At 44.4% G+C, this 15,683-nt stretch overlaps 2 protein-coding genes across 2 annotated transcripts; one reads left to right on the forward strand and one right to left on the reverse strand.

Moving 5' to 3' along the window:
- Nucleotides 1–667: 667 nt before the first annotated feature.
- On the forward strand, nt 668–9,173 carry ppp3r1b (protein phosphatase 3 (formerly 2B), regulatory s1ubunit B, alpha isoform, b). Its single transcript, XM_061830839.1, has 6 exons — nt 668–1,030; nt 2,123–2,162; nt 4,908–5,084; nt 5,158–5,217; nt 6,931–7,115; nt 7,884–9,173. Exons 1-6 carry the CDS (start codon nt 1,028–1,030, stop codon nt 7,929–7,931), a joined length of 513 nt encoding a protein of 170 aa, XP_061686823.1. The 5' UTR covers nt 668–1,027; the 3' UTR covers nt 7,932–9,173.
- Nucleotides 9,174–10,852: 1,679 nt separating this feature from the next.
- etaa1a (ETAA1 activator of ATR kinase a) lies at nt 10,853–14,915 on the reverse strand. The gene is made up of 5 exons (XM_061829782.1): nt 14,596–14,915; nt 13,587–13,786; nt 13,385–13,497; nt 11,509–12,632; nt 10,853–11,090 (listed from the first exon to the last, which is right to left on the reverse strand). The coding sequence occupies exons 1-5, from the start codon at nt 14,720–14,722 to the stop codon at nt 10,978–10,980; spliced, it is 1,677 nt and encodes a 558-aa protein (XP_061685766.1). The 5' UTR covers nt 14,723–14,915; the 3' UTR covers nt 10,853–10,977.
- Between the last annotated feature and the right edge of the window lie 768 nt (nt 14,916–15,683).

Consider the following 15,683-nt stretch of genomic DNA (forward strand, 5'->3'; position numbering starts at 1 on the left):
GATCTGGCCCTCGGGCCTTGAGTTTGACACCTGTGATTTACTTTAAACTGGAGTACCTGGAGAAAACCCACGCAGGCAGGGGAAAGACATGCAAACGCAACATAGGAAGTCGGATTTGAGCACAGGTCCTCAGAACTGTGAGGCACATGTGCTAACCAGCACTGTACTGCCGAGGAATTCGTCCTCTTTCTCTTTGGCTTGTGGACTGGTTGGAACGTTATCAGTTCTGTGTTGGATGGGTTACATAATTGAATCAAAAAGTAAGTCCTGTTTTGATCAGTATGGGTGGGTTTTCTCTAAACCGCAACATGGATGCTTCCGTCTTCTTCACTATGTACAATTAATGACTTTGACATCCTCACGTGTCAATTGGATTTTATTGTCCACTGAGTGAAGGCGGCACGGTGGCGCACCTAGTGAAGTGTTGGCCTCACAGTTCTCAGGACCGGGTTTCAAATCCCAGGCCCGCCTGCGTGGGGGTTTTCACGTTCTCCTCGTGCCTGTGTGGATTTTCTCCAAGCACTCCCACATCTCAAAAACATGCAACATTAATTGGACACTCTAAATTGCCCCTCGGTGTGATTGTCAGTGCAGCTATTTGTCTCCATGTGGCCTGCGATTGGCCGGCAACCAGTTCAGGGTGAACCCTGCCTATTGACAGCTGAGATAGGCTCCAGCATTCCTACGACCCTTGTGAGGATAAGCAACTAACAAAATGGATGGATGTACGAGTTAATGATGTAATGACCTGGCCGAAAGAAAATATCAAACCATAATGTTGAGTTACGTTGAAAGAGTGAGGCCTCCTTCCACCAAATAGACAATCTTTTGTGATTGTAAGCCCTCCCCCTGCCGCAGTGCTGCTACAGCGAGGATGATGCTCCTCACTGTTTTTTTTTTTGTGTGTGTGGCTCTGACACTGCTCTCTCCATTCTACTCAGTCACCTATACGCGGTGTTAGCCCGATAGCTAAGTCGACTCAGTCGTCGCCTCTCAGACATCCGCTCGACAGCCACCGCCAGGCAACATGGTAAGAGTCGAAGTTCGGCTCGCCGCGGGCGGACGTTCGGAGGGAGCTTATGGCGCCGCGGCGGAAAACATTTTGAGACAAACGTTAGCCGCCGCTAGCTCGCCGTCCTAATAAGACCGATAGGCCTTCGCGACGTCCGCGCTCCTGACGTCGCCAAGGCCCGGATTTCACGTTTCATTATTTGATATTGCTCTGACACATTTTTTTTCACCACAAGCATCTGGAGATAACTGCAAGAGCTCGATGCGCATAAGAGTCACGTCAGCTCGCTTTTTGTTGTTGATGCTACGAGGGTTAGCACGGCTAGCTACTGCAAGCGGAAATGGGCTTGATTGATTAACAAGTGCCACCAGAATAAAACCTCGATGGAAATGTGTAGACGGGATGAATATGAAATGGACGCGACTGATCAGTCACATAAACCGGTGGTTCTCAAGCTTTTTACACCAAGTCACTTAACAACAGGGATTTTAGGGCAGGCGGGTCCTGGAATTAGGGACATTTACATCGTATTTATGTTACATATCGGTTTCTATAGGTAGATATAGTGCTATTTGCGTTATTAAAAAACATGTTACTGTTTTGTTTTGGAGAAACTGTAATGTATGAATGGCATTTTCATTCATTTTTAACCATTAGTATCATAAGGCACCTCTGTATTTACTTACTCGTGACGTGAAAATAAGTGCTTCCACTTTGGGTGTGATAGCGACATCCCAAAATAAGACACCAAACTGCATTGATTGAAGAATAAAGTTGCAGCCTTTCCTAGTCTCTTGGGCTTATTTCTACAGGGACCACTACTACAAAATAATTGTGGCTTGCAAGCACATACCGTAGATCGAAATTCAGTTTCTAATTTGATGCTAAAGTCACTTAGGAAATATAGTAAGAGTTAATTTTCTCCACTAACTACTTTTGTGGTTCCTCTCAGGTGCATTCATGTTGTTAGCGGAGGTGGTCCACGCCACTCGGGGATGCATGTTTAACTATGGAAGCTGCAAAAAAAAGAAAAAGTCCTCTGCTGTAAACTGTAATTGATGGGTAACATAAATTTCTTGACCACTGTGAATTTGTTGTTTTATTTTCCAGGGGAACGAAGCCAGTTACGCTCTGGACATGTGCTCGCACTGTAAGTATGAAGTCATTATCGAACTTGAATGCCGCGCATTGACAAATATTCCGGCGGGACGGGCGACTGGTTAGAGCGTCTGCCTCACAGTTCTGAGGACCGGCGTTCAAATGCAGGCCCTGCCTGTCTGGAGTTTGCATGGTCTCCGTGTGCCTGCGTGGGTTTTCTTTCGGCACTGCGGTTTCCTCCCACATCCCAAATGGATTACATGCATTAAATTGGACACTCTAAATTACACGTAGGTGTGATTGTGAGAGCGACTGTTGTCTGTCTCTGTGGGACCTGCGATTGGCTGGCAACCAGTTCAGGGTGAGCCTTGGCTACTACCTGATGACACTATATGTATATACACACACGGATATACGAGAATCTCGATTTATGAGATTATTTTAACAGGGTTTGTGCATTGAAAAGTTTGTAAATTGAACATCATTTTCCCCATAAGAAATAACGGAAACGTGAAAAATTGGTTCCAGTTTCAACAAAGGTCTCTGTTTTATTAAGTTTGTTCATTTCCAGTACAATATAAAGCTATAGAGCTCGTGCATGTACGTCATAAATCACGTGACTTTTGTTTACCTCGCCATATTGCTCAATGCTCAGTGAGTTGGAGACGACATGGAAATATGTCTTGTAGCACGACGCCCAGAATCTTGTCCAATACTGTTAGACAATAGGAAGGTGAAAATAGACGATGGTACGTGGAAAAATTAGATAAACTCTGCATAGGGGAGCCATATTTAATGCCGAAGTCGATGTTTTCGCCGATAAGAAATTGGACTGTTAATTTGCTTCCGCTTGTCTTGGACAACTGGAGCTACACACGGATCTGGTGAGTAAGTCGTCAAGATTTACACAGAAAAGTCTGAAAGCGTATAAAACTCTGGACGCATACAAATACTTTGTTGCTGGATCTGTTCTCATTGGGACGGCTCGTGAATGCGGAAGCGTTTGGCCACACGTTAACGTTTGCCTGCATCCATCGATCTTTTCAGATAGTATTTAATACAAATACCAATATGTAAATAAATGACTCCTGGTTTTACACACTCACATTCATTAACTATGATTGGGGAAAAAATAGAGGGCGGAGTCGTCTTCATGGAATGTACACGGAAGCGATTGTGGTCACATTTAACCTCCGGAAACCTCTGCGACAGTTTATTTTTTTAAGTATGCATTGTTCTCAAATGAGCCAAGTTGGCATTAGAAATACTTTTTGGTAATTTGAGATTGAGAAGATTAATTGCTACCTGAAATGAAGCCATTGCGACACAGGCGTGTGTGTATTCTGGTTGGGCACCATCCATCATCTTTCATTGTCGAAATCCATCGATATTTTCTGGTCTTTTCAGGTGGTATTCCATAGAATGATCTCTTTGAATATCTGTCTCGTCTTTTGCGACCACCAACAGCACAACGGGTCTCGGGCAGTTTGAATATTCTGCTGCGGTTCAATGTCCCCCACACTGTGGAGCAGCTCTTTTTGACCGGCAATATGGCGCCATGTAAATGGTGGCGTCACGTACACGGGCTCTATATAGTGTATCAAACCTGCAGTCCCTCAGCGGACAGAGCTCGTCATCCAGTGACCGAAGGGTTGGCGATTCCAATCCTGGCTCCGCCCGTCTGCCGTTGAAGTCCCCTTGGGCAAGACAGTGAACCCTAATATGCTCCACGTGGGCAGCGCCTTGCATGGCAGCAGCTGCCCACCAATGAATGTGTGGGATTGGGTGAAACGTGTGAGCAGCATCTGTAAAGTGCTTCAGGCGCTGTGAAGGTGTCGATAATGCGCTACACGAGTTCTCTCCATTTACCATGACAAGGGCTGTGTGATCAAAAATCGCTTTATTCCCCAAGAAAACAAAAGCAACCACATTAGCCCCAGAAATGCTTCCACTCGCAACCTGCGTGTTTATTCAAATGAGGGACAGCTTTTCCCAGTTGGTCCAGAAGTTTCTTTCAGGCCTTTCGAAGATACTGTTCTTCACTCTCGGCCATTTTAGCAGCAACAAAAATACATTTTTTTTTCTCCCGTAAAATAGTTACAATTTTTGACTTTTTTTCTTAAATACTTGCGAGTAATTTCGGCAATGGCTGCACCATTTATATACTCCTCGCAGGTTTTTGCCACACTATTCCATTGCTTTTCTTGGACACTAATTGAATGAGAAAAATGATGAAATGAAGACTTAAAAAAAAAAAAGAGACACAATGAGGGGCTAGAGGAAGTAGCCACTGACTGCTAACGTCGGAGCTGCTGAGAATGATGGACACAAAATGTCTGTACCACTCACTCACCATAAAATGGATGAATGAAACAATGAGGTTCAGCCATTGGGCAATATTTTTGTTTGCGCCGTGGGTCGCAAATGGAATAGTTTGAACATTGAGGTGTTTGAAATTGGGGTTCCGTTGTCACAGACCTCGGCCTGGTGACAGCGATTTGCAAAATGCTGAGTGGGCCGGATTAAGGAACGGAGTGTAACAGGAAGTTCTTTCTTGGATTAGCCCTCGCCCTCTCTCAGAGAGATTAGCGCTGGCGCCGAGCTCGCCTTAGCGAGGCGCCATGGCCGCAGCCCCCCGTAGGTTGGGTGAGTTTGGGGTCACATCTGCGGTCGGGATATAAGACACACCGATGGACCGGCCAGATCCTGAGTAACTTCTGTTGACTGATCTTGTCCACCGTTTCTCGGTCTCTCTCTTCTTTCGTCTTTTCCGGGTCGTCTCGTCATCACTCATCAGTCGACGCAGACGAGATTAAGCGTCTGGGCAAGCGCTTCAAGAAGCTGGACCTGGACAACTCGGGCTCGCTGAGCGTGGAGGAGTTCATGTCGCTGCCAGAGCTGCAGCAGAACCCTCTGGTGCAGCGCGTCATAGACATCTTTGACACCGATGGCAATGGAGAGGTGGACTTCAAAGGTAAGGTGTTTATGAAGAATAAGCACCAATGTTTTGTTGCCTGATGATTCATTTTATTTCTTTTATTTTTCAGAATTTATTGAGGGCGTCTCTCAGTTCAGCGTCAAAGGAGACAAAGAGCAAAAGTTACGATGTAAGTTGAGTCCTAAAATAATAAGTGAATGCTTTTTCTTGACTTTTTTTTCCCCCCAATATTAGACAACAAAAATGCAAGGGTCCAAATGATATGTTATTCTTTTTTTTTTTTTTTATTTATTTATTTATTTATTTATTTTTTTTTTGCATGATCAGAATGTTTAGAGTTAGTTTTATTTTACACCAGTGAGTTCAGGCAGAAAATGATTATGGTCTGTTAAAATTTGTGATGAAATGGTTAAAGCTGGAGGCAACAAACTTGAGATCTTTGTAAAACAATTTCAACGCTGGTTGGATGTGCGAGGAAGTACCAGTGACGAGGAAAGTTGCAGAAATCATTTCCATACATAAATTCGGTGATAAAATGCACTTCAACTGTATATAACCATTTTTCAATCAATGTACATTGATTCTTCTGGTTCAATACCAATAGATGATGAAAAGAGCGCAAATAAGTTTTGGAAATGGCCCCAGCCAAGGCGACACACAGTCTCTGATGCTATTTACAGCTTGCCTTGAAGACATATTTAAAAAGAGACCAAAATTGAGTGGCGCTTGTTTGAGCCATCTTCGTTTTGAAGACGAGGACATTTTCTTTCTCCACAGTGCTGAAGAACTATAGTATCGTATTCGGGAATTAGTCTTAGAAAGCCGTCACTCGGGTCTTCTCAAAGGGGATGAAAACAAAACAAAGGTCATGTTCAGTCATAACTATCCACAAAACTATGTCAAAATGGACGACTGGCATCCTAGACGGCATTGATAGCTACTTCTGTTTAGCTCAATTTGCAAATACATGCTGTGATGTTGAACGCTGCTTAAAACTTGTCTGGCAAGCTTATGGAAGGCTTAGAGGTACATTCAAAAACAATCTTCCCATTTGCTTGAAAAAAGGAAGTTTTCGATCAATGTATTTTCGTGAAACATGAACTACAAATGCCAAAGTTAGAAATGTTATAAATAAGCATTTGCAAAAAGTAAAGATGCAGTTGGATATGGCAGCAGATGCGATTTACTGACATTGTTCAAAAAATAAAAAGCCTCTCATGAAAGCAAGAAGAGCTGACAAAAAGTGGACCACAGAAACGATCAACCGGATACCACTGGATACAAAGCGGCCCCGGCGAAGACCTAAAAATAGATGGATAAATGAAATTATTAAACACAGCGGAATACACTGGCAATGAATTACAAGCTGCCGTCGGAGTTGGAAATGTGAAGATGAAGCTTCTATCCATCCTGCAGTGGATAGAAAATGGATGATGATATCTCTGGATATGCGTGTTTATGTAGAAATATGTACATGTACTGTATGCGCGTGTGTGTGTGGTCTGTGTGAGCATGTAGGTGTGATGGCCTACAGCAGTGCTTGCCAGCAGTCAAGAAGGCTGATAAACCATATTTGAAGCTGATAGTCATTTGCTTTAAAAGGCTTTTCAGATTTGAACCTTTTTTTTTTGCATTGTATTTGACAATATACATCTTTGTTTTAAAAAATCTAACAAGTGCAGAGAGCGCTCAGCAGTGTCTTCTAAACTAGTGCGAGAAAAGGCTCCCATAGGTTTTCTACTGTAAATAGTTTTCAGAAATGTTAATTTAATGCAAAATAAAATTGAAGTATATTAATAGTTCCTTGGATTCTTGCATGATTTCTTTTCGGTCATCAAATTGATTGATTTTTTTTTTTTTTTTTTTTTGTCCACCCTCGCAGTCGCTTTCCGCATCTACGACATGGACAAAGATGGCTACATTTCCAATGGCGAGCTGTTCCAGGTTCTCAAGATGATGGTGGGCAACAATCTGAAGGACACGCAGCTGCAGCAGATCGTTGACAAAACCATCATCAACGCCGACAAGGACGGAGATGGAAGGATATCTTTCGAGGAGTTCTGCGCGGTCAGTCCGTCGTTCCGTAACCGGCCGCGACGGCAAAATTTGCAAAGAGAGGCTCGATAAAGATATTTTTAAAGTGCCTTCCTTCTACAAGGAACCATTACGGTGATCAAGTTTAACAAAACAAGCCTCCTCAAATAGATCTAACCTTACTCGGTACCATCACTCATCTAAAAAAATTAATAAACTGATTTGGTGGCACGTTGGCCTCACAGTTCTTGGACACTAAATTGCCCCTAGGTGTGATTGTGACTGCGGCTGTTTGTCTCAATGTGCCCTGCGATTGGGTGGCAACCAGTTCCGGGTGTACCTCGCCTCGTGCCCGTTGACAGCTGGGATAGGCTCTAGCTCTCCCCGCGACCCTTGTGAGGATAAGCGGTGAAGAAAATGGATGTATGGATAAACTGACTTTCAATTGAAGCAAAATTTCCGCTGCAGGCTTGCTTGTGAGGAAACTTTGAACACGTACCAGTGTAAAGAAATGTGCTCGTCCTATGACGTTCACACAAAGTTTGACTAAAATGTGGGGGAGCACAAATATAGCTTAAAATCATGTCATCAGAAAACAAACTCAAACTCACGACTGAATCTATTTTTGGAGGATTTTTTTTTTTAGACAGACCTACAGAAAAGTGTTCACAGCATGAGAGTGCACTGATTGGCTGTAACAGCCCGCTCACTAACGATGAACTACGATTCAACTGTGGTTAACGGTACATATTGAGTCATTGTAGTCGTCGCTGTGACCTCATTTCGTGTCTCATCCCGCAGGTGGTGGGCGGCTTAGACATTCACAAAAAGATGGTGGTGGACGTGTGACAGACTTCCTCCTCGTTGTCCAGAACCAGATTTCCCCCTCCTCCCCTTCCTCTCCCTCACAAAAGCCAAACTCTTGCAGCGATTGCTCGAACAGGAAGTGGCACTTTCCCAAGCGCTCGGAAGGCGTTTTTGTTTTTTTTTTTGTTTTGTTTTTTAGCGCCGGCTGGGCAAGCGCGTTTGTTTGCGTGTGCGTGTTTTTATTTATTCTGACGTGTACAGGAAGAGTGAGCGTGCCAACAGGAAGCGTGTGCGTGCTCGTGTTTGACCGTGTGATTGGACATTAGTGTTGATAATTAGCATGTTTATGATACTCGGGCCAGCACGTGCTTGCACCTGGAAGTGAGTGGCCACTTTGGCTTTGATGGGGTTTTTCTTTTCTTCTTCTGCTGCTGAGTGGCCACCAAACATTTTCTACTAAGTGGAATTAGCTGTGTGCGGTTTCTTTCTTTTTCTTCTTCTGTGGTGCAGGTGCATGTGTGCGTGTGCATGCTGTGCAGCTCAACAGTACTGCCTGCTGCTCGCATGTCAATCAAAAAGTCTTTCAGGTTTACAAACACGGGCCGCTTCATAAACATCACTTCTGATTTATTTTTTAGTTTTGGTCATCTTTGTTTTTATTCGCCCGCCAATTGTCCTCGCTATAAGCATTGAAGCACACAAGATGAATTATTATTATTTTTTTTTTTAAAGGCGGTTTCGACAAAAGTCTTATTGTGTGCACTTTGGCGGTCATGTGACCTCTTATTGCATGAGTGATCTTTGCATGTTTTTTTTTTTTTTTTTTTGCACGCGAGTGCGGTTCATGCGGTGTCAGGCCCTCCTCGCTCCCACGTGATTGGATGACATGAGCCACGCGAACGGCGAACACCAGAACAAAAAAAAAAGTGACACGTTTTAAAAAGTAAAACAAACAAATACACTCTTAACGGTGAGGCTGTTGGCTCATTTCACGCAATGTTGTGTGACTGTGGTGTTTACATGTGAATACTGAGATAAATAATAGTGATGAATATGAACATTTCAAACACACCGTGTTGCCAATTAAAGGTTGATGTAGAAACAACGTCTTTTTGTACATTTGCTGCATGCAACAATAAACTACTGCAATGACTTATTAATATTCATATTTATGGATTCAGTCCAGAGTCTGACAAGATTTTTCACAGGCTGTTTTTCATATTTGGGAGATTAAGTTTCTGAGAACTGTTTAATCAGCCAATGAATTTAAAATTACTTTTGGTCTCTTACTGCTAACAACAATAAATGTATGAATTACAATAACTTTTTTTCTTTAGATTTCTTTAGATTTTCTTTCATGAGAAATTCTCTTACCTTGCTGACAGATTGAATTTCTCATGAAAACATTTTTTGAACAAAAAATGAAAAACCCTGTTAAAAGGGACATGAACGCTAGAACTTTTTTTTTTTAATTTCTTTAGATTTTTTTTCACGAGAAATTCTCTTACCTTGTTGACAGATTGTTGAATTTCTCGTGACAACATTTTATGAACAAAAATCGAAAAACCCTGTTAAAAGGACATGAATGCCACTGACCTATTTTTGTCTTATTTTCTAGAGAAAACTCAAGACTCCCTAACACTGGCCAATCAAATCCCATGGACGGCCAATTAACTGGTAGGGCTGGAGTTGAGCGCAATTTCATTTAATTGTTCCAAAGTTGACTGCAAACATGTAGTGAGTACTACAGTTGTATCTATACAGTATATATGTAAAAAAAAAAAAAAATTCCAAGGAATATTACTACTTTTGTAGTACCTTGTTCCTAAGGAATTATGCTCAAGTGAGTTGAGGAGGAATTTTAACTGAACGGTAGCTCAGTACAGAGGAACTATGTTGAAGTGAGCTGAGTTTTGTTTTCTTTGCTACGATGTTACGGCATCTAGATGTATTCAACCTTTTTGAGGCGGGGCTCAGTCACAACAGGGCTCAAGTCCTTAACCCCCACCAATATGCCAGTGACGCACAGTGGTAGGTATGTACAACAATTGAAACATATTTTAAGTAAAAGTGCAAACATTTTTTTATAATATATTGCTTAGAGCCAGGCGGCACGGCAGCTCGCCTGGCAAAGCGTTAGCCTTACAGTTTTGAGGTCCTGGGTTCAATCCCGGACTCGGCTGTATGGAGTTTGCATGTTCTCCCTGTGCCTGTGTGGGTTTTCTCCAGGCACTCTGGTTTCCTCCCACATTCCAAAATCATGCAACATTAATTGGACACTCTAAATTGCCCCTAGGTGGGATTGTGAGTGTGGCTGCCCTGCAATTGGCTGGCAACCAGTTCAGGGTGTAGCCCACCTCCTGCCCGTTAACAACTAGGATAGGCTCCAGCAGTCCCCGTGACCCTCATGAGGATAAGCGGCAAAAAATCGATGGATGGATGTTTGGAGCCAATGTTTATCTTAAATGTTCAAATCTTATTCAAGCATCTTAAACGTAAATATTCTTCCATTTATGTAATTCTCCATGAAAGTAGACCGATTACCTTTGTCAAATTAAAATATGACGTTTGTTGGAGGGCCTGATGACTTTTTTTTTTTTAAGCTGATGCCCATCCATTTTTTGACAGAGTAAAATTCTAACATTTCTTTCGGCTTGTCGTGTTATGGGTCACCACAGTGTGACATCTCAGATGAACCCTCATATTTGTTTGGCAGTTTTTATGCCGGATGCCCTTCCTGACGCAACCCCTCTCGGGGAGTGGAGGCCCCGGTGAGATACAAATTTCAAAATATATAATGAATTGAATAACCTTTTTCTCCCTTCAACTCATTTACATCACCTTTTAATATACTTCAAATGATCCACAATGACCCTGCTCTAGTGCACTAGATGCAAACGCGTACATCATGATGAGCTCCAGCGTGCGTGTTGCATGATAGGAAATGAAAGCTTCACTTCTGCTGAAGTCACAAGTTTATTTTCCAAATATTTTGTGAGGATTTTCCACACCATTTTGTTCTGTGACAAAATGACCAGGACAAAAATCTTGTTTAATGTTAAAAGAAACCAAAAATAAAAGTAAGGAGTCATTTCTGGGGGGCGCATTCGATGTTCTGGACTTCCCGCAAGCGACGGCGGCGGCGCTCCATGGCCTGCTGCTTCTTCCGCTCGATCTCCAGCGCAGAACATTTGACGACCGCTTGACAAACACAGAAAATCAGCCAAAGATGTCATTTTAATTCCATGTTCTCATAAGAAAGCCATGTAAATAAGGTGAGTAGGAGGTAGATGGCGTTACTATGTAATACCTACTTTAAAAGCCCATAAATTATTGAATAGCCTTAAAAGTTAATGAATAAATAAGGACAGATTGACAAAAAGTGTTTAAAAAAATATTTGTAATAGTTGGAAAAAAAATTGTGAAAATGTACGTAGGGATCCAGAGTATTCATAAATTCACTTTTTGGTTCGTTTGCTGGATGAAAGATAAAAAGTCACATTTTGTCATCAAAGCTCAGAAAGTTGATTAAACTTTAGTTTCATTGGTAATAACAAGCAACGTTATATTTTTATTTCCCTTCAGAGTAACCCCCCCAAAGCAAAAACGGGCCTCTTACCTTTGCTTTTCACCTCAGAAACAGGCCTGCTGGTCCCCATGGAAACAGCAGAGTCTGTCACCATAGAATCGAGATTCGTTGCCATGGAAACAGGTTGATTGGTTGTCATGAAATCAGTCTTTTGGGTCACCATGGAAACAGGATGATTGCTTGCCATGGAACCAGGCTTGTTGGTCACCATGGAAACAAGGTTGCCGGTCCTCTTAAAGGTAAACCGCTGCACGTTTTCTCGCTGCGGAAGTGAGGATGCTGCCGCGGTCGGCGCAGCGACCGTCCGCTGCCCCGCAGAGCTTCCGGAAGAACCTTTCCCAGTTGCGCCGTAGCGTCCGGCCGTGTGGCTGCTAGCGTTCTGGCCAATCTGACTTTCCATGTCCTCGCAAAAATCACGTAGCATCTCGTCGTCATCTGAGTCGTCCCATAGCGGTTCCGACGCGAATATGGCGTCCAGGTCATCGTCCGGGAAGTCCGCCGCGGCGGGAACCTGCTTGTGGGTGGCGCCTCCCGTGGAGCCTTTCTTTGTTGCTATGGAAATAGCAGAAAATAATCCACGAGAGTTCGGCAAATCTTTTCCCGCTGCTTTGGAGATCAAAGAGCCTCGGACGTCGGGGGAGCTTCCCGGAAGACGAACATCAGAACAAGTTGTTCCGGCTTCCTCCCGGGTTTTGCTCCCTCCCGAATGGCCGACACCCAAAGGCGTAGGAGGTGGCGGCAACACCGCCTGGCAGGAAGTTTTCTGCGTGGAACTGTGTTTGGGCCCGCAGAAGTTCTCGGGGTTTTGTGTCATCTCAGAGAGTAACGAGTCGTAGAGCAGGTCGTCCCCCTCCCAGTCGTCCAAGAGGTCCGTGCTTGTCGCCGCCGGCGGGGGGTCACGGCAAGTCGTCACGGGAGATTTCTCAGCCGGCGTGAACGAACTCAGGGCTGTGCTCGCATGCTGAGTGGATTCATCAAACAGGAAGTTCAGATCATCGTCTGTGGGTTGAGGGGACGACACCAGGCTCTGAACACCTTCCTTGGACAGCACACGCACGGGTACAGGGTTCTGTTCCGCTTCCTCGTCGTCATGACGAAACAAGTTGAGGTCAAACTCCTTGGCCAACTTCAGCAGGTCGTCGACGCCGTTGGATCTGCCACATGAGAACAACGAGAGTCAGTTTTCATGGCGGCGTCCACGTTCAACAACTAAAACACAAGTGTCCAAATTTCAAATTTGCTTGTCACAAGATGGCAGAAAAGCTCAATTTTTGTCAAAATTAAATCCGTCAGCTCACTTAAAAATTCTTGGCAGCAAGAAGCCACAATACTTTCCATCCATCCATTTTCTTTGCCGCTTATCCTTATGAGGGTCGTGGGGAGTGCTGGAGCTTAACCTAGCTTTCAACGGGCAGGAGGCGGTGTACACCCTGAACTGGTTGTCAGCCAATCGCAGGGCACATCGAGACAAACAGCAGCACTCGGAATCACACCTCGCGGCAATTTAGAGTGTCCAATTAATGTTGAATGTTTTTGGGATGTGGGAAGAAACCGGAGTGCCCGGAGAAACCCCACGCAGGCATGGGGAGATCATGCAAACTCCACACAGGCGGGTTCGGGATTGAACCCGGGACCTGAGAACTGTGAGGTCAATGCTTTACCAGCTGATCCACCGTGCCACCTATCAATATATTGTGGGTGTACCCTGCCTCCTGCCCCTTGAAAGCTCGTATGGGCTCCAGCATGCCACGCGACCCTCTTGAGGATAACTGGCGAAGAAAATGGATGGATGGATAATGTCGATGCCAATAATCAGCCTGGACTATAATCGGCTTAACTTTGTCATCGAGTGTGACGTCAACCACCACAGAAGCCAAAGCACCAACGGCGGCGAGCGTCTACGCACCTGGGCGACTTCCTCCTGCTTTTGGGCACCTGAACGTCGGGTGTGCACGGGATGGCGGCGCTGTCGCCGATCCACTGCTGCAAAGCAGGCTCGGACACTTTGGGCCTCCCGTGCTGGACGCAAACACACACACACACACACACACACACGGCAGTTGTGATGTCACGCGAGCGAACGCCTGGACAAGGTCCGCGTTACTCACCTCGGGCGCAATCCTGCTGACGATGTCGGAGATGTTCACGACGCCCGGCGCGCGTTTCTTCGCCCGTTTGCCGAGCCGCTGGGGCGAGGGCGACGTGGCGTCCCAGATGATGTCATGATGCGCGTCCGACTCGTGGGGGGACTCGCCGCTGAAAGCTCCGGAAACTCTGGACGAGGTGGGCCTGGTCGGGGTCTTAAAGACTGCGACGTGACAAATAATTCAGACCGACAGCTTCCCGTTTTACACGATGATCGAAGTAATGCGGGAAAAAAAAAAAAAACGTGGGTAAGTGAGCACCGATCGTATGAAGGGCTACGTGACCTGTTTGAAGCAAATTTCAGACTCAGTTCATTACACGCACATAAAATATTTTTGTTTTAGTTTTTTGTGAATGACATTGCAGGCATTTTAAAATTTTAATTCACGTAAGACAGTCAGATTCAGAATTTAAAGCACAACTAACAGTAACAATTTGTGGCCTATGGTATTTTGAGAACATACCTCGCGGGCGCCTTATATGGTCCTCGCGGGCGAGCATTCGCCCCGCGGGCACCGCGTTGGTGACCCCTGCCCTATCTTAATAAATCAAAGTAAGTATGCTGCAAACTACAATCCTAAAAAAGTTTAATATAATTTCACTCTTGCATTATGCTTAAAATAAAACTGGATACACATGATTTAGTTTTTTTTAAAAAAAACTGTAATGCCACATAAACATGCACATTGAACAAAAACGTTCCTTAACTTTCCCTAATAACCCAGGCTACCCTGAGCTCCTCCCCAACATCCAAAGCTCATCTTTCAGTCAAGATGTAAGAAGAAAAAAAAAAAAAAAAAACTAAACACGCAATCTGACGTCAAAAGTATCCGGACACTTTTATAGCTTAGCTTCAAAACTGGACCAATTTGAATGCAGTTCAGCGCTGGCCGATGCTCGACGCGTGATTGTGACCGGCGAGTGTAAACATCATCTCCGCATCAAAAGAAGAATAAAAAATGTGCAGCTGACCAGAAATTGGCCTGGTGCAGGTCTCCGAGTTTTCCGAGGAGGTTTGCGTCTGCTGGGTGAGTTTGAAGCTTCGGCTCAGGCGGCGTCGGTTCGCATTCGGAGACGGAGCCGGTTCGTGTCCCTTCATGGCCCCAGACGGGCTGCTAACGCTAACGTGCTCGACAACATGGGCGACTACACTCGAACGTGACAGTCCATGCGGACGTTTGACGTTTTACAGTCACGTCGAACACGTCGGAACGCCGTTGCTGAAGCGCACTTTGAATGTCCCGCCATCTTGTTCAACTGGAGCCCGGACGTCACTGCGCATGCGCCGCAGTCTTCTCGTTTTATGCAAGGGATCAAATTTCATTGCTCCTCGTCGATTAAAGGCCTACCGACATTCCTATATATATTTTAAAACAGATATTGTCATGAAAACTACATATAATATTATTCATTTCAATGTCTATATGAAAAAAAAATGAGGAGAGAGTTTGTCATTCATGCGCAAAGTTCAATACATCTAGTTAGCTCGTGTTACACGCTACTAAACAGTCTTTGTACTTTTGTTTTATTGTTTTGTATTTTATCACCATTGACAAGACACTGTGCCACCTGCTGTGGGAGACAAACAGAGATTTTCGATAGTCGAAAAGAACAGAGGAGATTGACATGATAATCCCATTTATAAAACATCCATCCATCTATCCATCCTTCCATTTTCTTTGTTGATTATCCTCACAAGGGTCGCTGGGAGTGCTGGAGCCTATCCCAGCTGTCAGGTACCCCCTGAACTGGTTGCCAAACCGATTGCAGGGCACATAGAGACAAACAGCCACACTCCCAATCACACCTTGGGGCAATTTAGAGTGTGCAATTAATGTTGCATGTTTTTGGGATGTGGGAGGAAACCGGAGTGCCCGGAGAAAACCCACGCAGGCACGTGAAGTACATGCAAACTCCACACGGGTGGGGCCGCGATCGAACCCGGGTCCTCAGGACTGTGAGGCCAACGCTTTACCAAAAACATTTATCATTTATTATTACATTTATAAAACATGAAGTATTCTTTTTCATACTTAGTTTTTGACAAAGCAAAGTAAATG

The sequence above is a fragment of the Syngnathoides biaculeatus genome, chromosome 9 (assembly GCF_019802595.1).
Source record: "Syngnathoides biaculeatus isolate LvHL_M chromosome 9, ASM1980259v1, whole genome shotgun sequence".
Lineage (NCBI taxonomy): Eukaryota > Metazoa > Chordata > Actinopteri > Syngnathiformes > Syngnathidae > Syngnathoides > Syngnathoides biaculeatus.

Bases quoted from the DNA above. Each gene is read 5' to 3' on its own strand.
- ppp3r1b (XM_061830839.1), top strand. The intron at 5,085-5,157 runs GTAAGGTGTTTA...TTTATTTTTCAG, and splicing joins TGGAGAGGTGGACTTCAAAG to AATTTATTGAGGGCGTCTCT. The intron at 5,218-6,930 runs GTAAGTTGAGTC...CCACCCTCGCAG, and splicing joins CAAAGAGCAAAAGTTACGAT to TCGCTTTCCGCATCTACGAC.
- etaa1a (XM_061829782.1), bottom strand. From the start codon at position 14,722: ATGAAGGGACACGAACCGGCTCCGTCTCCGAATGCGAACCGACGCCGC. The intron at 13,498-13,586 runs GTGAGTAACGCG...GTTTGCGTCCAG, and splicing joins TCAGCAGGATTGCGCCCGAG to CACGGGAGGCCCAAAGTGTC. The intron at 12,633-13,384 runs GTGCGTAGACGC...CTCATGTGGCAG, and splicing joins AGCAGGAGGAAGTCGCCCAG to ATCCAACGGCGTCGACGACC.